Source organism: Choloepus didactylus, chromosome 13 (assembly GCF_015220235.1).
Source record: "Choloepus didactylus isolate mChoDid1 chromosome 13, mChoDid1.pri, whole genome shotgun sequence".
In the NCBI taxonomy this organism is placed as follows: domain Eukaryota; kingdom Metazoa; phylum Chordata; class Mammalia; order Pilosa; family Megalonychidae; genus Choloepus; species Choloepus didactylus.
The window spans coordinates 48,282,059-48,306,618 of record NC_051319.1 but is presented as its reverse complement, the minus strand read 5'-3'; the positions used below and the strand labels follow the sequence as shown (position 1 = coordinate 48,306,618).

The following is a 24,560-nucleotide window of genomic DNA, read 5'->3' as shown; positions in this document are numbered from 1 at the left end:
CACCTTCTAGCTATCAAGTTTTTTTGTTTGTTTGTTTCTTTTTCTCTCTTTCTCTTGCCTTTTTCTTTTGCCTCTGCACCCTCTCTGACTCTTCCTCTGTCTTTGTGGAAGAAATGTCCTTATATGGAGAGTGGCGATGGTGCTCAATACATAAATACGTGACTATACGGCGAACCAACAATTGTTTACTTAGGACGGAATGTACAGTGTTTGAACAAAACCATTTTGAAAGAAATGGGTTGATGAAGAAAACTTGAGGGCACTATATTGAGTGAAATAAGACAGTCACATAAAGGCAAATATTGCATGGTCTCACTGATATGAACTAATTATAATATGTAAACTCATAGACATGAAATATAAGTTACCAGGATATAGAATGAGGAGGCAAAAGAATGGGGAGCAGTTGCTTATTATGAGCAGAATGTTCAATTAGGGTGAACTTAAATATTTGGAAATGGACAGGGGTTATGATAGTAGCATGTAATGAGAATAACTAACAGTGCTAAAAGCTGTGTGAAGGTGGTGTAAAGGGTAAGCTCAGAGTCATGCATGTCACCAGAAGGAAAGTTGGAGGTTAAAAGATGAGAATGTAGAAAACAGTGAATCATGAGATGGACAATGTCCATGATTAACTATACAAATATTAGAAATCTCTCTCACGAACTAGAACAAATGTATGTCACTATAACTAGAGGTTAATAATAGAGAGGCATAAAGGGAAAAAATATATACCTATTGCAAACTATATACTACAGTTAGTAGTATTTTAACATTCTTTCATCAACAGCAACAAATGTACTATACCAAAACTATGAATCAATAATGGAGGGGGGGGCACGGTTAGGGGTATGGGAGGATCTGAGTTTCCTTTTTTTTGTCTTTATCTTTTCTAGAGTAGTGAAAATGTTCTAAAAATTAAAAAAAAAAATAATTGCGTTGATGGATACATAGCTGTATGGTGGTGCCATGGGCACTTGATTGTATACTTAGTTGTATGGTATCTGAACAATCTTAATAAAATACACACACACACACACACACACACAGACAAAGAACATATTCTATGATTTTCTAATAACCACAAAACTATATTTTATTCTCTTTTATACATAAATGTACTGATTAATTTAATATCCATCTAAGTAATGATTTATTCCAAATCTAGATTGATAATATATTGGAGTGATTATAAGTAACTCATACAATTTTAAATGTTTCAGGAAAATTCCATAGTGTCTCCTTAATTTTAAAGTAATATGTCACTGGGGAATTTTAGGAGGAGATGAGGAATCGAATGCACTGCAATCAGAAGTAAATGGATCATCAAACTCTTGAAAAAAGTGGGAGGCAGAGGTCTCTTTATTGGAAAGTGTTTCATGGTAGGAAAAAAACTGTTTGCAGTGAAAGGAAATATAAGCATAGCGAGGAAAAATGTATTTTATGCTGTTTAATTTGATAACCGAATACAAAATGCTTAAGATAAAATGAAAACATTAATAATAATATTCATCCAGTCACTTTTTAACTTTCTAAATAGTTAAGGTTTGAATTTACTAAACAAGTTAACTCTTCAAATAATGAAAAAACAAATGTTCTATATATTTGGTCTTTAGGATGTCTTCAGAGAAAATAAATGGGAATTAAATTAATTAGAGCAGTGGTTCTGTCTTTAATAGCTATCTGTAATTTTACAAATTCATGGGTTTTTTTTTTGTAGAAAAAAAGATTTGATTTTTTTTCATGTACTGAATATCTTTAACAAAAAGAAAAATAAATTTATTTCACATTTAATTTTCACAATGAAACTACAAATAAAACTTTCATTATAAATTTCCTAATTAGCAATTTTTTGTACTTCTTGAGAATTTGAGTTTGCTTGGCCTTTAGCTAATGATACAACTGTTGCCTAGCATGACTAGGCAAAATTACATGCTGGTGAAAGATTAACATTCATATACAATTCTTCCCGACAGTGTTTCAAAAAAGATAGACAACTAGACCAAACACCAAAACGTCCCATTTCCTGAATTACTTTTTCGCACATTTTCTTACAAATATATTTTCTTTACTTTTCATTTTGGGTCTACCATTTCTGCTTCCTTCAATATTTCCTGGTTTCCTCTGACTTTAAAACATTTTTTCTGGTTTCTTTAGCAACCTTATTCATCTTATCTTTATTAGTAATCACTATCTTTTTCCCCTTTATTTTAATCCATTTAGTTTTCCAGTTGTGACTCTTATTTACCCATCCTATATCATCCTATAATTTCACTGCATTTTTCCATAATTCTATCTTTTCATTATCAAATAGTCTTAAGATCATATTATATATATATAAATGTGGCACAATATCAATAACACCTTGTAGTCAGTTGTATTCAATGATAAATTACACATCCAATTACATATCTCAACTAAATCTATGACCAGATCTATCTAATAAGTCAGTACACCATTATATCTCAGCAATGTAAGTAAATATTTATCATAAAGTTGGGATTGTCTGTATAGAATATAGCATCAGCCTGACTTGATTTCCATCATTTGTTGTAAGCATTTCAGTGAACATATAAAAAAAACAGATAAGCTCCCTATACAGTGAAAATTATAGAAAATAAATCCTAATAAGCTCTTCTTAAAAACTATGTGGAATAATGTTAGTGGCTAAAATTTGTAATTTAGAGAATAATATTTAACTTTCCCAAACATGACTTATCTACACAGAATAGTTCAGAGTATGGCAGTGATATTATACAAGAAACTTCTTCATTTTCCATTACTTATCATTCTTTGCATCTTTAGAGCTTGGGCAAAAAGATGTAAATAAAGACCTTGAGAATAATAAAAGACAACTAAGGTTTTTATTAAAATGCATAGATGTAACCTGAAATTAATAACATGCTGTTAGAGGAAGTACAAGGTTTCTCTGCTGGACTCAAAGGAGAACACTAAAAAATACAAAAGGTTAATTATGATGCATGATAATAACTACCTTTCCCTTTGCCAGTAGAGAATGTCAAGCATTACAGTACTGACATTATAACCTACATACATTTAAACATAGTTGAATTATAATTTTCTAAAAAGAAACAAGCAAATTTTATTTATAAGATTAATCTATATAAAGAGATAAACATCTTTATTTTCCATAATTTTCATTTTCTAAATTCTAGTACAAAGTAATTCTAAAATTAAAAAAGCATCTGTGTCTAATTTAAGGACACATAAGGTAATTAATTTAATAATTCTCCTGATGTTTAAAGAACAAATCACTGGAAACAACATATACTTTATTCTAATTTTAAAGGACACTTTTTCAAAGAGTGCAGCTATTATAGGGGTATAATGCACTCCACAAATCAGTGATACAACCAGTATTTACAAGGGGCTATCAGATGGAACAACTGGTTTGCTCAACCACTTATTGTAGAGACTATACAGTAAAAAAAACAGCACTGGAGAAGAGGTATTTTTCATGAAATGACTAGAACAGAAATTATTAAAAAGAACATGGTTTGAAAATAATCCAGTTAAAATGGAGCTTCATCTTTGTCAGCAGGCTGCCAAATTATGCAATTAATCCCATCTAAAACCTCTGGCCATAGCTTCTGAAGCAGTCTCTGAAGAATTAGTTCTCAATTCAAAACTATAATCTCCTTAAGGATAAGAAAATGCTGGATGTGGAACTAATCTCAGTACCCTGAGATACTAATGATAGGTTATTTGATTCTTTCAGTATAGAGAAAGGAACAGGACACATTTGGAGCTGATATAACATATTAAAAGATTACCTTAATCATAATCAATATTAAACATTTGCCATAAGATATGAAATTTAGACAAAGCCAAATTCATATATCAGTTAATTATATTACATTCTGCCTTCCTTCAAGACTATTGATCTATAATCTAAGTGTTCTATTAGGCTGTCTTTAAAGGTAGCTCTACATTTTAACTACAATGCTAAAAATGTTGAGATGAATACCTATGGGAAGTGTCTAGTGGAAATACTATTATGATTAATTCTAACTTCATTTCTCTATGTATAAGATTTGCTTTATTTTTTCTTTAATTATGTTGCATTTCCAATGTTTGTATGTTCATTTCAACAGAGAAATAATGATTCAGAGTTGTTACTTCATTAAGGTTTGAAACAAAAATGCTTCTATATGTAAAAGAATGAATTTGGACCTCTACCTCACATCATATATAAAAATTAACTCAAATGGATCAAAGACCTAAATAAAAAAGCTAAAACTATAAAACTTTTAATGCAAACATTGGTGAAAATCTGCAGGAAATTGGATTAGATCATGTTTTTAGACATGATTCCCAAAGCACAAGTAGTCAAAGAAAATACAGAAAAATGAGACTTCATTAAAACTAAAATCTTTCATGTGTCACAGGATACTATCAAGAAGGTGAAAAGACAACCCAAAGAATGGGAGAAAATACATGCAAATCATATACCTAATAAGGGTACAGCAACCAGAATACACAAAGAACTATTACAAATCAAAAATAAAAAGACAAATGTCCCAATTAAAAAATGAGCCAAGGATTTCATCAGACATTTCTACAAAGAACACATTCAAATGGCCAGTAAGCCCATGAAAACATGATCAACATCCTCAGTTGTTAGTAAGATGCAAATAAAAACCACAATACGATATTACTTCACACATATGAGCAGACCTACAATTTTGAAAAATGGAAAACAAGTGTTGGTGAGTTTATGAAGAAACTGCAATCATTATACAATGCTGGTGAGAAACAAAAATGGTGTAGCCACTGGAAAGTATTCTGGCAGTTCTTCAGAAGTTCAACATAGAATTATCATATAAACCACCAATTCCACTTCTAGGTATTTAAGTAAAAGAATTGAAAGCATATGTTCATGCAAAATTTTGTATATGAATGTTCATATCATCATTACTCATAATAGGCAAAAGGTGGAAATAACCCAAATAGCCATCATCTGATGAATGGATAAATAAAATGTGATATATCCATCCAATGGAATATTATTAACTCAAAAAAAGGAAAGAATGAACTACTATCCTATGCTACAACATGGAGGAACCTTGAAAACATCATGCTTAGTGAAAGAAACTAGACACACAAGGACATATATTCTGATTCCATTTATGGGAAATGTCAAGAATATATACATCCACAGGGACATAAAGTAAATCAATATTGGACAGAAGAAGGAGGGAGGGGGAACTGTGAGTAACAATGAATAGACATAAGGTTTTGTTCTGAGGATGGAAATGTTTTGTAATTTGATGATGAGGACAGTTGTACAGTACACTAAAAAGTACAAAAAACACTAAGTGGAAACCTTAAAATGATGAATTTCATGTTTTGTGACATATATCTAAATAAAAAATATATATAAATACTTATAACTTTGCAAGGCTTCTGAAAGCTTTTAAAGGAAAAAATACTTTATAATAATTAAAATTTTTTTCTTTATTTATTGTGGAGAAAAATTGTCCTTGGTGTGTTGTGTAACACAAACCCCAAGGTTACCACAAAGAAAGCATTTTAAAAATACATAGAAAAAGAAACAAGCAAGGAATCAGACACATGAGAAAAGTACAACTATACAGAAAAAGAGGTTGCAAAAAAAAAAAAAAAAAGGAAAAGAGAGACAAAAAAGATATGACATAAAAAGCAAAGGACAAAAGGGCTGAACTAAGTACTGCCTTTACAATAATAACATTGAATGTAATGCATTAAAAACCTAAACCGAAAGACACAGATGGGCAGAATGGATAAAAACACACAACTCAACTATATGTTGTTTATAAGAAACTCACCTTAGGACCAGAGACACAAATATGTGAAAGTGAAAGGATAGAAAAAGATAATCCATGCAAATTGTAACTAAAAAAAGCTGGGTTACCTATACTAGTATCACACAAAATAGACTTTCAGTCAAAAGCAGTTAAAAGAGACAAAGAAGGACACTATATGTTAATAAAAGGGTCAATCCACCAATTAGACATAACATTCATGAATATTTATGCATGGTGGCCAAAATACATGAAGCAAACAATGGCAAAACTGAAGGGAAAAATACACACTTCTGCAAAAATAGTTGGAGACTTCAATACACCATGCGCATCAATAGAAAATAACGACAGAAGATCAACAAGGAAACAGAATTTGAATAATATAATATATGAACTAGACCTAACAGACATATATAGAACATTGTACCCAAAAACATCAAGATATACATTCTTCTCAAGTGCACATGGATCATTCTCCAGGACAGACCACATACTGAGTCATAAAACAAGTCTCCATAAATTTAAAAGATTGAAATTATACAAAGTATCTTCTTTGACCACAATGGAATGAAGCTGGAAATCAATAACAGAGAACTAGAAAGTCCACAAACATATGAAAGTTAAATAACAACATTCTTAAACAATTGATGTGTCAAAGGAGAAATTACAAGGGGATAAGTAAATATCAAGATGAATAAAAACAAGAACATATATCAAAACTTACAGGATGCAGTAAAGGCAGGGCTGAGAAGAAAATTTATAGCCCTAAATAAATGCTTACATTAAAAAAGAAGAAAGAGCTAAAATCAAAGACCTAACTGCACACCTGGAGGGACTAGAAAAAGAACATCAAATTAAACCCAGGGCAAGCAGAAAGGAAAGAAATAAAAGATTAGAGCAGAAATAAATGAAATAGAGAGTAAAAAACAATAGAGAGAATCAACAAAACCAAAGTTTGTCTGTAAAACTGACAAAGATTTCACTAGATTGACAAAGGGAAAAAGAGAGGAGACTCAAATAAATAAAATAAAAATGAGAGGGGAGACATTCCTACTGACCCCACAGAAATAAAAAGTATCATAAGATGATACTATGAACAACAGTATGCCAACAATTAGGCAATCTAGATGAAATGGACAAATTCATAGAAACACACCAACAACCTATACTGACTCTAGAAGAAATAGAAGATATCAACAGACCAAAAAAAAGTGATTGAATCAGTCATCAAAAACCTCCAAACAAAGATAATCTCAGTTAACAGATGGACTCACGGGTGAATTCTAACAAATATGCCACGAAGAATTAATACCAATCCAGCTCAACCTCTTCCAAAAAAAATTGAACAGGAGGGAACACTCCCTAACTCATTCTAGGAGCCCAAGAACATCCTGATTCCAGAGTCAGATAAAGATACTGCAAAAAAAAAAAAAGAAAAGAAAATTATAAACCAATTTCGTTTATGAGTATAGGTGCAAAAATCCTCAACAAAATACTAGCAAATAAAACCCACCAGAACATGAAAAGGATTGTATACCTTAATCAAGTGGGATTTCTCCCTGGTTTGCCAGGGTGGTTCAACCTAAGAAAATCAATTAATGTAATATACCACAATCACAAAACTATGGGAAAAAAAGACAAGATCATCTCAATTGATGCAGAAAAAGCATGATAAAATTCAGTATCATTTCTTGATTAAAAAATACTTCAAAAAATAGGAATAGAAGGAAACTTTCTCAACATGATAAAGGTCATATATGAAAAACCCACAGTTAACATCATTCTCAATGATGAAAGACTGAACGCTTTCTCTGTAAGACCTAGAATAAGACAAGGGTGCCCACTGTCACCACTTTCATTCAACATTGTATTGGAAGTTCTAGCTAGAACAGTTAGGAGGTGGGGGTGGGGGGGATGGGAACAAAGAAACAAAGAAAAGGTATCCAAGTTGGAAAAGAAGAAGTAAAAATTTCCCTACTTGCAGATAACATAATCTTATATCTAGAAAAATCATGAAAAATCTACAAAAAAGCCACTAAAGCTAATAAACGAATTCAGCAAAGTGGCAGGGTATAAGATCAACATGCAAAAATCAGTAGTGTTTCTATACACTAGTAATAAGCAATCTGAGGAACTTGAGAAAAAATTCTATTTAAAATAGTAATTAAAAGAATCAAATATCTAGGAGTAAATTTAACTAAGGATGCAAAGGGCTTATACATAGAAAAGAACAAAATTTTGCTAAAAAAAAAATCACAAAAGATCTAAATAAACAGAAGGAGATTCTATGCTCATGGGCTGGAAAACTGAATATTGTTAAGATGTCAATTCTGCCCAAAATGATTTATAGATTCAACACAATCCCAATCAAAATGCCAACAGCCTACTTTTCATAAATGAAATGAAATGCCAATCATCCAATTCATTTGGAAGGGTAAGCCAAAAACATCTTGAAGAAAAGAACAAAGTTGGAGGAATCAAAATTTCTGACTTTAAAACTTATTACAAAGCTACAGTGGTCAAAGCAGCATGGCACTGGTACAAGTATAGATACATATACCAATTGAATTGAATTTAGAGTTCAGACATAAACCCTTATAAATATGGCCAAGTCCACTCAATTTGTTCTTCAACAAATGGTGCTAGGAAAACTGGATCTCCATTTGTAAAAGAAGGAGGTAGGACTCCCTACCTCACACCATATACAAAAATTAACTCAAAATGGATCAAAGACCTAAATATAAGAATCAGGACTATCAAGACTCCTAGAAGAAAATGTAGGGAAGAATCTTCAGGATCTTGTGGTAGGCAGTGGTTTCTTAGACTTTATACCCAAAGCACAAGTGACAAAAGAAAAAAAAAACAGATAAAACCTCAACAAAATTAAAAAACAAAAAAAACAAAAAAAAAACACTTTTGCACATAAAAGGACTTTATCATGAAAGTGAAAAGACAACTTACTCAATGGTAGAAAATAACTGAAAACCACATATTCGATAAGGGTTTAATATCTAGAATATATAAAGAATTCCTAAAACTCAACAACAAAATGACAACCCAATTTAAAAATGGGCAAAAGACATGAATAGAAATTTCTCCAAAGAAGATATACAAATGGCTAAAAAAGCACATGAAAATATGCTCAATATCATTGGCCATTAGGAAAACGTAAATTAAAACCACAACGAGATACCATTTCACAACCACTAGTTACTATTTAAAAAAAAATGGAAAATTACAAGTTGTGCTAGTTTGGATGTATTATTTCTCCCAACATGCCATGCTGTTTAATGCAATCTTATGGGGGCAGACGTATTAGTGTTGATTAGACTGGAATCCTTTGAGTATTTCCATGGAGATGTGACTCAACCAACAGTTTCATTAAATTATTTCCATGGAGACAGAGGTCCGCCCATTCAGAGTGGGTCTTGATTTAATCACTGGAGTCCTATAAAAAAGCTCACAATCAGAAGCACCTCAGAGAAGCTGAGAGTGACATTTTGGAGAGCAGCTGTAAGAGACATTTTGGAAACGGCTGTTGAAAGCAGACTTTTGCCGACAATTCGGAGATGCTAGCCCAGAGTTTGCTCTGGAGAAGCTAAGAGAAGACAAAATACCCCAAGAGAAACATTTTGAAGACAGCACAGGAGCTGAGAGAGGAAATGGAATACACACTAAGATCAGCAGATGCCAGCCACATGCCTTCCCAGCTAACAGGTTTTCCAGATCCATTGGCCTTCCTTTGGTGAAGGTATACATGAGCTGATGCCTTAATTTGGACATTTTCATGGCCTTCAGACTGTAAATTTGTAGCCAAATAAACCCCCTTTATAAAAGCCAATCCATCTCTGGTATTTTCTGTAACAGCAGCATTAGCAAACCAGAACACAAGTGTTGGAAAAGATGCAGAGCAACAGGAACACTCACTCGGTGGGGGGAATGTAAAATGATGCAGCCTCAGTGTAAAACAGTTTGGAAGTTTCTCAGAAAGCTAGGTACAGAATTTTTATATGACTTGGCAATCCCACTACTACATACTAAAGTATGTATCCAAAATAATTGACAGAACAGACTCAAACATTTTCACTCTGATATTCATAGTGGTTTTATCCACAATTGACAAAAGATAGACACAACCAGGGAATGGATAAACAAAATGTGGTAACACATACAATGGAATATTATTCACTATTGAAAAAGAGTGAAGTTCTGATGCATGCAGACAACATACATGAAGCTTGAAGACATCATGTTGAGGGAAATAAGCCAGGCACAAAAGGATAAATATTGTATGATCTCACTGATACGAAATATTTAGAATTAGCCAACTCAGAGTTAGAATGTAGAATATAGCTTACCAGGGTAGGGGTTTGAGGTATGGAATGAGGAACTGATGCTTAAATTGTACAGAATTTCTATTGAGGTTGATTGTAAAGTTTTGATAATGGATGGTGGTGATGGTAGAACAATATTATAAATGTAATTAACAGCATTGAATTACATATGAGAATGTGCTTAAAAGGAGAAATTTTAGGTCATATATATGTTAAAGAAATAAACAAGAAAGAGAGACTAAAGAGATAATGACAATTAACATGTGATACGTGATCCTGGACTGGATATGGTACTATAAATGTTTGCTTTATATCAATGTTAAATATCTTGAACTTGGTAACTGTACTTAATATGGTTACGGAAGTGAATATCCTTGTTCTTCAGAAATATACAAGGAAGTATTGTATGTTAAAGGAGGATTATAAACACAATCAACTCTCAAATATTTAGAAAATGGAAAGATAGATAAAAGAAGACAGGGAGGCAAGCAGAGAGACAGGGAGAGAGAGAATGATATAGCAAATGTGACAAATATTAAAGGTTGGCAAATCTAGTTAACTGAGTAGGAAGTATACGGGAGTTCTCTGTATTGTCTTTGTATTATTTTTGCAATTTGCCTCTAAGTTTGAAATTATTTCAAATAAAAAAGTTTTAAAAAAGAATAATAACGGGTGCAGAGTATACAGGAACTGTCTATACCATATTTGTAATTTTTCTTTATATCTAAAACTGTCCAAAAATGTTTTATTAATTTGTAATAATATATAATATAAAAAGTTTATTAAGTAATTTAATATATAGATTTGAAATTAATAAAGTATGACTTCATTAACAAAAAGGATTTATAGCAGATAATTCAAAATATGAATGGACACTTAAATAATCCATAGTTAGGCAGCATTTTCTTTTCCTAAATAAGACTGGGCCACTTCGTCTTCATCATAAACTGCTAAACTTATTTTTCTTGATGAAAACATTTCAAAGAATAGGAATAGAAGGGACCTTTCTCAATATGATAAAGGCAATATATGAAATACCCACAGCTAACACCATCCTCAATGGGAAGAGACTGAAAGCTTTCCCTCTAACATCAGAAACAAGACAGGGATGTCCACAGTCACCATTGTTACTCAATATTGTGCTAGAAGTTCTAGCTAGAGCAATTAGGCAAGAAAAAGAAATAAAAGGCATCCAAATTCGAGAGGAAGAAGAAAAACTTTCACTCTTTGCAGATGACACGATTCTCTATGCAGAAAATCCAGAAAAACCTACAGCAAAGCTACTAGAACTAATCAATGATTACAGCAAAGTGGCTGGCTACATGATCAACATGCAAAAATCTGTAGTGTTCCTATACACAAGTAATGTGCATCAAGAGGAGGAAATCAAGAAAAAAATTCCATTTACAATAGCAACGAAAAGAATCAGTATTTAGGAATAAACTTAATCAAGGCCACAAAAGACCTGGACTCTATGGTTAACAGTAACATTGTAATATGTTTCCATTAAATGTAACAAAGGCAATATACCAAAGCTAAATGTCTATAAGAGGGGGATATAAGGGAGTGATATGTTGTCGGACGTCATTATTGTATTGCATTGTAATTTTTTTTATCTTTTCTATTATTTTTTTTCCTTTTTTTTGGAGTAATGAATATGTTCAAGTGTTGATGTGGTGATGAATGCAAAACTATATGATGATGCTGTGAACAATTGACTGTGGACTGTGGATGTGAGTATATCTCTATAAAATTGCAGGGAAAAATATAAATGGAGGGATACAATTGTTGGAGAAAACACAGAGAAAGGGATGTATTTTTACTGTTAGTGGGGAAGTAGAATGGTGTAGACCACCTGGAGGATAGTGTGGTGGTTCCACAAGAACCTAAGTATGTGGGTGCCATAAGGTCCTACAACTTCATTATGGGGTACATACTTGGAAGATCTGAGAGCAGGGACACGAATGGACATTTGCACACTTGTGTTCATGGAGGCAGTATTCACGATTTGCAATGGATGGAGGTGGCCTAACGGTACATCAGAATGGTGAACTGTGGTGTGTGTATACAATAGAATACTGAGCAGCTGCAAGAAGGAATGAAGCTGTGAGACCCACAACTAGATGAACAGATCTTGAGGATAGCTCTGAAAGTAAAGTATGCCAGAAACAAAAAGACAAACATTGTAATGCCTCACTAATATGGACTACCTATAATGGGTAAACTCTGAGAATTGATTCTAAGAGCACAGGTTATCAAGGGAATGCTTATTGTAATGGTCCCTAGATTGTAAGCTATTACAGTGGTCACATCTACTCCTGAGTGGTAATTGTTATCTCCACATGCTGAGATCCTGAGCTCTTTGTATATGACCTGGTTGGTCTCTGGAACTTTGGTATCTGTGTGACACATGAAAACTCAGAGCTAGAGCTTGGCAGCTATGAATGTCAGTATTATCTCATACACCAACTGATAAAAAAGCTGAAAAAGAGTTCAGACTTCAATTAGAGATATGAATGAAGCAGATCTGGTTAGGACTAAGGCAAATCAGACAAAGTGTAAAGGACAATACTGACTGTGTTTTAAAACTTCAACTTCTGTATGAGACCAAGGGAAGAGATGTTTATTTGGTACAGGATCTATATTTTCTACAGCTTACTAAATAATTTAACTTGTACAGTCATTTTATTCAAATAGCATAATTACATGGAACTTTGAATAGGAGGTGAGATCTGGTAGGTTTGTATAGGCTAGTCTGAAATTCCAATATATCCCATAGTAATTAGGATAGAGAATAAAAATATATTTGCAGGGCCCCCCTAAGGAACTGGGGACACATCCCCACCTGGGTTATAACTGATACACTCACAAACATTGAGGACTAACAATTTAGTAGGCCAAGCCCTCGATCTTGTGGCTTGCCCTTATGAAGTTTGTTACTGCAAAGGAGAGGCTAAACCTACTTAAAATTGTGCCTCAAAGTCATCCCAGAGAAACTTTTTTTCTCAGAGGTGGTCTCTCTCTCTCTCTTTCAGCCCACTTGACAGGTTAACTCACTGCCCTCCCCCGTACATGGGACATGACTCCCAAGGGTGTAAATCTCCCTGACAACATGGGACATGACTCCTGGGGATGAGCCTAGACCCAGCATTGTGGGATGGAGAAAATCTTCTTGATCAAAAGGGGTAACAGAAATGAAAAAAAAATTTCAGCAGCTGAGAGATTTCAAATGGTGTCGAGAGGTCACTCTCGAGGGCATTCTTATGCACTATATAGATATCCTTTCTTAGTTTTTCGTGTATGGAATAGCTATAAGGAAATACCTGAAACTGTTGAACTGCAGCCCAGTAACCTTGATTCTTGAAGGCGACTGTATAACTATGTAGCTTACATGGTGTGACGGTGTGACTGTGAAAATCTTGTGGCTCACTCTCCCTTTATCCAGTGTTATGGACAGATGAGTAGGAAAATGCAGACAAAAACTAAATGAAAAACAGGGTGGGATGGGGGAATGGAATGCTTTGGGTGTTCTTTTTTACTTTTATTTTTATTTTTTTGGAGTAAGGAAAATGTTCATGCACAACTATATGATGGCACTGGGAATAGTTGATTGTACACTGTGGATGATAGTGTGGTATGTGACTATATCTCATTAAAACCGAATTTTAAAAAATAAATAAATAACCTGCTTCTACCCAGGGTTTGGCCCACCACCTGTCCCAGGCAACTGCACACCTGGCTCTTGTATTTGAAATAAAAAATGATAATACAGTTTTTCCTAAAAAAAAAGAAAAAACATATACTGTAATTCCTACTATAAAAATGTTTTACTAGAAAGAAATTTGTTCATACTACTCTTCTATTAAGGCTAAAATGCATAAAAGGTCCCCAGTAATTATCTGAATATGGTACAGGATGTCTGTAATACCAGTTTATTTCCTTCCTCATTACACCAATGTTACATGGGGCTCTACTATATATAAACATGCACAGATTCATACACACACTAAAATTAAAATCAAGCACTTATTTTTCTAGTTGTGAGGACAAATTTAGGTATACTATTTAAGCATATATTAGAAAGGAGCTAGACAATGAATAATTTCAATAGAACTTAAAAAGATAACCCTACTTACTGCTGAAGAGCCCAGTGCAGATTTTGGAGACCTAATTATTCCAGCAATTGAATGACGAAGAGACTCAAATTTGGATAACTTCTCCTTTCTTTCCTGTAGAGATTAAGAAACAAGCCTTCAGCAATAATAAACTACTTGATATATGTACGTTATGCTAGATACTTATTTATCTATAGCTTGTTCATCATGTCCTCCAACTAGATAAAAAGTAAACTTGAAATTAGGATGACAAACAACCAAAAAAATATAATTCTACAGCATTTTAGTTTCCTGGACTCTCAATAAATGTTTAATTTGGGGAAAAATTACAAAGGAATAGAAATTCATGGTATGAGAAAAAGCAAGAAATGAAAAGGAAATTCATTGTAAACAAAGTATTAAAGAACATATAGAGGGGGAAAAAAGCCAAGCTAGAAGTAACATAGAAGATTTCATACAGCACTTCGATTATTGAGGGATTTTAAGAGAGATACAAATAACAGGGAAAATACAGGAGGAGAATTACATAGTACCCATTTTTCAAAGTGAATTCTACTTAAATATCTAGGAAGTGTCCCAAAGATACACTTGATGGTGATGATGATGACAACAACAACAAAGGCAGCTGTGGTGCTAAGGAGTGAGTAGTTAAAATAAGATGAACTTTTCTTTTACCACAAAGAAAAGTCAATCCAGATTGCTATTTGTTACAGAATGTATATTTATAAATATTGGATACCACAATTGAGGGAGACTTTTCCTTAAAATTTCAAATCTTTACAAACATTTTACAACCATTAGTGAATGAGGGAAGGGTAGAAAAGAAGGGCAAGTAGGAGAACAAAAATGAGAACTAAGAGGTAAGCAGAACAATTTCAATTCAAGTGTGAAGATCTGTAATGGAAGCCTTGGTGTAATTCCAATAATAACTACATATCAACTATTAATCAGCAGTAGACAAAAGAACCAGAGCTCCTATTGTCAAATGCAGTATTTATATGTCTTCCATAGGTAGAGATTCTCAGTTATACTTGTCAAAGGAAAACAACTAAACCAGGCCACAAATAACATCCTTTGTTTCCTTGTGTCCAGTATCTAGGCTATGCCTCTATACACAGTAAATGCAAACATTCTTGGTCACATGCTGCCCAGTAAACACTGTATTTTTTCCATTGCTGTATTTCTGATTATTCTACAAACATATAAGTATTAATAATTTCAAATAATCTTAGGATAACTTTCCAACAAAATACATGATCTCAGGTTCTTCTTTATCATCATCACTACTTTACTAACTTGCTATGACCTTACATAAATCACTATCTATACCTCAATTTGAAACAAATAATAGAAACCTTCCTCAAAGAATGCTTACATTACTACATCCGATAAAAATTAACAATTTAGAAGTATGTACATATTTTTAAAAATTTAACTTTAGAAAATAAATATTTATCATAAAACAAATGGTCACCACCTTAGGAATATGAGCATGTGTTCTGTAGTCTTAATCACTGTAACTGAGCCACAAGAAGTGCTGAAGAAATTATAGCCTTGAAGTACTGAAGTACTTAGTATAATGATCTTTCTTTAAAGCATGCCCATCCTCAACTCAAGTACTTTCTCTTTCTACCTTTTTTTTTTTAACTATTCCTGATGCTTGAGAAATCTTTTGAAATTTAAAAAAAAAAAAAAAAAAAAAATTGAGAAGGTAAAAACTGATAAAAGGTACAGCCAGTACATAGAGAATGGAATAGTGGGGAGCAGGGTATATACAGCAGTTGTTTTGTAATTAGATTTATAAAGAACTGTATTATGATGGCGTAAAGCACGCATGTTGGAGAGTACTGGAGTGGCTATAATTTTTTCCTAAGCCCAATTTACCCTTTTCCTTATTCCTTTGGGGACCTCTCCCCCAACTCTGTGTGACTGTGGGAGTAGCTGTTGACCTCACTGCTGCTCCTGCTGTCAGGGAGATCAGATGCAAGTGCTCACCACACCTGCTTTGCAGTGAAAGGTTCACAAGAAAGCAACAGGCATTTATACTATGAATTTAGGCTTCTCCTCTGAGTCACTGGTCTTAAACTACTAGAGGGAGTCTGGTCCCAAAGTAGGAGTACTATGAAAACAAAACTGAAAACTGTACAGGAGGTAAAGAAGAAAAGCAGAAAACGCAGGGGAGAGTTTTTAAGTGTCAGAAAACATTTCATACGTATATGATGTAATATACTCATTGGGATGGTAAAATAACTCTCCTCAAGTTATATTCTTGAGCATCAAACCCTAGAAATGGAAAGAGAACCACTTCCCTCAAAACCCATGAAAGTATCACCTTTTTGTATATATATTTCACAATAAGGAAATAACTGAAATTACAGTATTGTAACTCAACATTTTTGGAAATTTTCTATATAACTACTTGTTAAATCATACTTTAAAAGATACTACCTTTTTTGCATTTATGTTATATTTCACAATAAGGAAATAACTGAAACTGTGGTACTGTAACCTCTAACATTCTTTGAAATTTGCTAACTACTTGATATAATTACACTTGGAAAGTTATCACTTTTATGTACATATATATTATATTCTATAACAAAAAATATGATTTAAGAAAAACCAATCTGTCATATCAGTAAGGCTAATGGATGGGTCCAGATGTGAAGTAAATAAGATTTCAAAAACTGCTTCTCTTATATTACAGTTATAAATGATAATATATTGTGTGTTCAAAGGCATAGAATTAGTGAAAGCACCCTTTCATTTAAAAGTAATCTTTAGATAGGCTGACATAAAAAATGCATTATCAGAAATAATAAGTAGAGCTAAAGTTTCATATATAGGAATAATGAAAACGCAAATAGGGCTTATAAAACATTTTAACCTGTGTCAACTCACTTGGTGCCAAGAATTCCACAAATAAAACGTGAAATGCATTTGCCAAAGCCTGTCAATGTAGCACTACAAATCAGCTTTAATTTCCAGTCTACCTAATAACACATTAGACTGCACTGAATTCACTGACAGGTTGATTTTGCATCAATGAATTAAAAGGCTACTTAAAAAAATTAAAATTAAAAAAAAAAAAAAGGATTCCTTTCATTACCATGATACAGTGCCTAATTTTGCCTTCAGGCTTGCCAAGGTGGGTGATGATATGCTAATTTTACACGTCTTAATAAAGGAGACATACGGATTAGTTCTGGCAAAAAGACAATCCCTTACAGAAATATTCAGGGGATGATGAAGTGGGGAAAGGGAAGATAGGAAATAATAACTGCATTCTAATGAGATGTCCAGAAAAATGCTGTAAGGACAGCCATAAACCTATCTTGCAAGAAAAATCCAAGATTCATTATCAGTTCCACATCTAAGAATAGTCTTTCATTATTTTAAAATTAAATGAGGCAGGGTCTACCTTTCCCCCGCTCCTCTCTATGTGTGTGTGTGTGTGTATTCTTCATTAGAACTTGCAAACTGCAGTAAGAAAGAGGTTCTCGGGTCCCTTCCATCCCCTGCCCACTAAGGCACAGGCAAAAAGATAAAGGAGCAAAAACTGAAGCTCTGGTTGGAGTGACTCTGGCAAAATTCAATAGCTCTTCCAGATGACAGCCTACCTACATGCATTAGTAAATTACCAATTAACCACTCTAACCAAAAAGCAGTTCTCAAAGCAAGGCACGAAAAGGGGGCACTAAAGCAGAAAGAATAAGGTTCTTGAGAAGATAATATCTTCATCTCAAAAATTCTATGCCTATTACCTAACTCCCCAATCCTTTGCTTATACTGATCATTGATAAAAACCCCACTGAAGAGCTCCACCTTATCAAGATGGCAATCAGAGTACTTCTCTGAGGGTCTTACATTCAGCCAGAGGTGCCCTTAGAACATGACAAAATGGCAAGGGTGAGCAACAGTGAAAAGTGCCATTGGAATACTTTTTGTTAATATGGGTCATTAAAATAATAATCAAATATTATTTCTCACAGACATCTGTAAATAAATCCAACCTAATAAAATTCTTGGAAGGAGCAATGAAAGTGGTTATTTGGCCCTATAAGAACAGTCAGATCTTTATTCATATTAAGAGGCAGTAAGAATCAAGAAAAATACAATATTCATGATCAAAATTCCAGCTGAGTGCCAAATATCTTTAGAACTTGATATGCAAAGCAACCACGAAATTCAGAAGGATTTTGTAAGGAATAACTAGAAGGAAATTAGAACCCCAGAGAAGACTGCCTTTTGAAAAAACTCTATGCTGTTGATGACTCCATATGCAAATGAAATACTGTAAACATCAGTATGTCCCTCATAATAGGAAAACATTTATAGATAAACAAGTAACTTAATCTCTTGCAGATGTTGATTTGCTGGGGAGAATGAAGGATACCTAGTTTCTATCCCCTTCAGGGCATAGAATATAAGAACTAAAACAGTTTCTAAGTGATTTATTCTAGCAAATGGGTTCTGACTGAAAGCAAATCATTTTAGAAGTATTCACTGCCTAGTAACCTAGTTTGTCATGCTGTCTTTTTTCCTTGGTGACTGCATATTAAAAGAATTTTTTAAAAGAAAGACAGCCCCCTTGCTAAGACAGGGATTTTAATATGCTGAAATAATGAAACTGGAAACCAAATGTGCAAAAGGAACATCTGAAAAGTTTATTAAGATCTTGTTTTACAGTAACAATGTTAAAAAAAAATCCACAGTAAAATAGAATAGAGTTCAGTGAGCTCTACACTGTAAAATGTCATAACATCATTCTTCTTGCTTTCTTTATTCTTTACTCTCTCTATATTCTATATCCTAAATGAGATGATTCTCTGAGGAAATAAGACCAAAGCAGGAGACAACAATCAGCTCTCTACCTGTTCAATATTTCAGTACAATTCATGTTCCATATATACGAATGGTGTGTTTCTCAACTGTGTGAGCAAAATGGCTAAAGACATTCTTTTTCATAAATTATTCAATAGTGCAAGATGCACACCAACCAGTTTCCTGATAAGCACTTCATTGACTTAACAGTTTAAATGCTAATAAGCTTTACTCAATAACCACTTGTGAATTTCAGTTTTGTGAAAAACTGCTATTATGAACTAAATTATCAAAGCTCATCTTAACTGAGATTCTGATTTTCAAACAATTAAGAGGCACAATAATAAGATAGTAAATGTTATCTTCTTTGCATAAACTAATAAATAAATAATAAGACAAGGAGCATATTGTAATGATAGTAAAGTAGTATTTCATTAGGGGCCCTATGTGTAGTAATCAAGACACTTTATCAGCTTCAGCCACACCCTCACAAACTCTCAAGCTCATTGCTCTATTTAACAAATTATTTGATCAGGTCAAAAAACTTCCTCTGACATTCCCTGCATAAGCTGCACACGTCCCTCTTACAGAAGCTTCTATACCTCCCTTCTCTCTCCTCTTTCAATCTCATTTTTCTTTCCTTTCTCCTCCTTCCCTCCCTCCCTTCCCATATGAATGCTCATACTTAATAGCTATTAAAATGTTACTACCTTTGATGCATTAGATCTTAAAGCAGTCTGATGACATACTCAGGGCAGGTTTTCTTATCCCTATTTTAGAGAAGCAGCAGCCAAGGCTCAAAGAAATTAATAACTTATCTAGGAAAATACAGTTAATAAATTGTAGACAAGTTATCTTAACTTTCAGTCCAATGTTCTCCCTGTCATATCATACAGCTTTCCCCACAAAATCCAAATTATTACTATTATTATTAATGGGAAAATGTTTGCAGGTCCCACTTGGAGACTAGGGAAAACCTAAAGGCCATATCCAAAAGGGCCTTTACCAAGATATCCAGGATCTACTTTAGAAGATGAGAAGAATTTAAGCAAGACAGGCAAGGAACATAACATCAAGTATGGCATAACACCAACCAAAGAGAATGGAATCCAACCATGACACTGCCTTCTGGCTAAAATGTAGCCCTAACCTGGAACCCTATGTACAAGGAAAGGCAAGAAGATACAGACAAATTCATAGAGGCATGTGTATGCCTCACTAAATATATCTCTAGCTTATCTGACACACAACAACTCTGGGAAGTATATACAATCACACTAGAAGAGGTAGATGACTGTGGTAGGTGAGGGTACAGATCTGGAGGATTCTGGATAGATGGCAATGGCAGCAGCATCCATTTTTAATCTCCAAAACCCTCCCCCACCCATAGAAACAAAGCAACCAGGGAATTTAAACAAAAAGTTAAAGATAAAAATCAAATCTAGTTGGCAAATTAATCCCACATAAGTCAAAATACAAGTGAGAGTACAGATAAACCACTGTTAGCTCAAGACGAATGTGGTATCCACCCACGTCTGTGTGAAAGGAAACAGAGGGAAGACAACAAGGCATCTGATAACCCTGAGAACAGCAAAGGCCTCATATCATCAACAGGGAGTCAACAGACAACATGAACGCCAATCCAAGAACAGGAGCTCAAACTGGGAGGCAGTTATACAGCAATATGAAAATATACCTTGGCATAAATGTAACTAGTAATGTCCATAGCTTATATGAGGAAAAAAATACAAGAATAGGCTTGGAAAAACAAAAAGATCATGTTCTTGTATAGAAATACTCAACATCAAAAAGATGTTTCTCCTAAATTAATTTATACATTTAGTGTAACCCCAATTAAACATATACACACGCACACAGACACACACACACACACACACAAACACAGATATTTTTTTGGAGCCAGATAGTTGATTATAAAGTTGTTCTCTTTTAGGGAAAAAAAAAAAAAAAAAAAACGACTATCCAGGAAAATCCTAAAAATAGAAGAGCAATGTGGGAAAGAGGAGCAGTTGGTAGCTAAACCAGATAAAAACACATTATAAAGCTTCTGAAATTAAAGCAAATAGGTGTTGGCACATGAATAGACAGAAAACCAGTGGAAAAGAACAGAAAATCCAGAAAAAAAGAATCAATTGCATATGAACATTTTCATAAAATAAAGCAGAGTCTCAGACCAATAAGGAAAAGTTGTACTTGGAGTAACCTGACAGCCACATGGAGAAAGATCTTACTGGATACATTTTTCACACCATGTATCGGGATAATTCCAAATGGATGAGATACAAACGGGAAAAAAATGAAATTGTACAAGTACTAGAAGAAAAAAATCAGTGAACTTCTCTACAAACTGGCAGTACAGAAAATTTTCCTATGATTCAAAATTCAGAGGCAATATGGAAACATATTCATAAATTTGACTACATACAAATTTTTTAAACGGCATGGCAAAAAACAAAAACATAAGGGAAGTAAAAGGCAAATGGGAAACTGGGGAAAATATTTTTTAATTTATATCACAGACAAAAGGTTAATATTCCTAATATTTAAGAGTTTCTAAAATAGAGACAAAAGGAGCCAACAATTCCATAAAACTAGGGACTACAGAGATGAAAATAACAGTCCACAGAAAAAATATGCTAATGGCTCTCAAACACATGAAAAGACGCAGAACCTCAGTCATAACATTCAAACCGCAAAAAATTAAATAAATAAAATAAAACTACATTGAGATGTATTTTTTTACTTATCAGATAAGATTGGCAAAACTCTAACAATTCAATAACATACTATATTGGTGAGACTATTGGGAAATAGGTACTCTTATTCAATGCAGGTAAAAGGGTAAAATGTTGCCACCTCTGTGGAGAGGAGTTTGAAAATGTAGAAAAACCACATTTGCCTGTCATTTTATTCAGCTACCCCACTTTGGGGACTCTGTCCCAAGGTCCTGCACTGACAAAAGTCAAAATTATGTATTCACAAGGCCATTTATCAAAACATTATATGTAACAGCAAAACATTAGAATCAAATCAATGTCCAACAATATGGGTCTGGGACCTTTACAGAATAGAGAATTGTGTAGCTTAAAGAAATAAGGAATTTCTCTATATACTACTATGGAATATCTCCAAAACATATTTTTTTAAAGAGGAGAAAAATGGTATATAGTATGTTACCATTAATCTAAAAAGGAAAAGAATACAAATATACATGTATGTATTTTCCAATTTTTTTAAACCATGGAAAGGAAAACCGATTTGTTTGCTTTCTTAAGTTTATTTAGGTGGAGGGAGGAAACAGGATGGAAAAGTCAGGGACAGATGTTAGACTTATTTGAATATACCTTATTTTGTAGATTTGACTTTAGAAGCACATACATATTTTACATCATTTTAAAATAAAAATAAATTTTTATAAAAGCAAATAACTAAACATTAATGTGAACCCAGCTGCTGACACAACCATATAAAGAGAAACTATTCCAAGTGATTTTGAAACATAAGAATTTTGATTATACATATCAAATGAGAGTCCATACAAACCAAAAAAAAAGAAAATCTTCAACTGTTTTCAATAATCATACTCTTGGTGATGGTGCTGATATTGTTATTCTGAGACTGTTAACTTGTATAGTAAAAGATAAAGCAAATTAGTAATAAGGTAATTGAGAACTTGGATTTTCAGCATGAGGGAAAGAAGACACAGGCAAAAGCTGACAAGAATAAATTAAAACAAGAGTCCTGAATGTGAAATATTATTATAAATACATGATGCATTTTATATTATCTTTTTTTAAAAACTGAATTTCTTAGCTCGACCACTGAAAAGATCTAGAAACAAAGACTAACCCCACTAGTGAGCAAAGGGCACCTAGATTTAGAAAAAATAAGATGTAGAAACAAAGGCCAGCCTAGTAGCAGAGCACATAGTCTGTGGTCTTATAATCAACTAAAATGAACCAGGCAGGACTCCTTGGAAGAATAGCCGATTCCAGGTCTGAGAAACCTTGTCATATCAGAAGGTCAGGAAGCATCAAAGAACACTAGGGACATGTTAAAGGGAGTCAGCAGCCAACTTGATTAGGCTCCCACTGACCAAAGACAGAAGAATTTTAGAATCAACAAGGATAACACATAAAATATGTTTAAATTCATCAATTCACACTAATATCAAAAAAAAAAAAGAAAAATGAAAATAAAAGTCATATTGGTCATGTTTGGAAGATGTTAGGGAAACTAAGCACTATTTTGAAAACTGGTAACTCATATTTAACTCTTGAATAAAAACTCAAATTCAATATTAGAACCATGAGGCATCCAAGTCTATCACGTAACAGATAACAAAGATGAAGCCCAGAGTGATTAAAAGACGTTTCTGAAGTTGTATACCTAGCTGTTGGCATGGCCAGAGCACAAATTCCAGTTCCCTGAATCCCAGCCCAATACTTTTCTCACTAAACATGCTGTCTCCTAGTATCTGGTGGCATTTAAAAGATTCTGGAAGTGCTTTTAAAAATATCAACTAATAATAAAAGTACATACGATTGATGAATAATTTGCCTCTTTGTTATTTTGAACTGCATTACTCTCCAGAGAAAGAAGTAATTTAAAATAAAATATGTTTCTGTATATTTAGAAAGCAAATATATGGCTTATCACAAAGAATAAATCAAAGAGGAGTACCTCACCCTTAAAATCAAACAAATTCCTATTCATCGAACTTCTCTGGCTGGCACCAATACAACAAAGACAAATTGTCATATAACAGTAAATAACGTGTCGGTACCAACCTCTGTGGATAAAAATATTAGAAATTAGTGCATAAAATCTATAAAAAGTTAAGTAATTATTTTTAAATCTCCAATTTTTCATTATTACATCAGAGGTCAGGAATTAAAAACAGAAATATCTGATAAAAGAAGTCAGTACAGGGAATAAAAAATTCTTGCATTCATGGTTGTGGACCCAGGGCCAACACTAAAAACAGAGTTGCAAAATCCAGTAATATCCGGGAAGGACTTTGCAGACTAGAACCCTACAGCAGCTTAGCACTGTTGCGATACAGGACAAGAATACCCTAAAATTCCAAAGCAGGTTTCCAAATCTGCTATCCATACTTTTCCTATCATTGAAGACAGCCAAATTTCATAATTTTTTCATCATTTTGAGGTATAAGAAAGAAAAGGACAATGTAGTTTAAACTTTAACTTTATATCCAATGTAACATTTACCTCCTTCCTACCACCTAGTACTTCCAGACGTTGCACAAAAACCTACAGTGGAAAATAGTCACAATCTACTCTTCTAATCTTTCCTCCCTCCGCTGGTTCTTGATTCTCCATTCTGAGGATAATGAAAATGAGGATGGAAAGGATCAAATTTATTTATCTGACCACTAGTGTAGTCCTCTTTTATCTAATGCTGATGAACCAGCTACCCCAACTTGATGGAACACATCCACG

General features: G+C 33.5%; 1 protein-coding gene across 11 annotated transcripts in view; it reads right to left on the bottom strand.

Annotated features, from left to right (window-relative positions):
- FER (FER tyrosine kinase) overlaps positions 1-24,560 on the bottom strand; it is a 615,744-nt gene that overhangs the window by 291,915 nt on the left and 299,269 nt on the right. For all 11 annotated transcript variants that reach the window (XR_005211344.1, XM_037800959.1, XM_037800960.1 and 8 more), the window contains one exon: positions 14,275-14,367. Coding sequence is in view for 10 of the 11 variants with exons in the window: in XM_037800959.1 (XP_037656887.1) it covers positions 14,275-14,367 (93 nt within the window). In the remaining variant the exon portion in view is untranslated. The remainder of the gene's footprint in view (positions 1-14,274; positions 14,368-24,560) is intronic.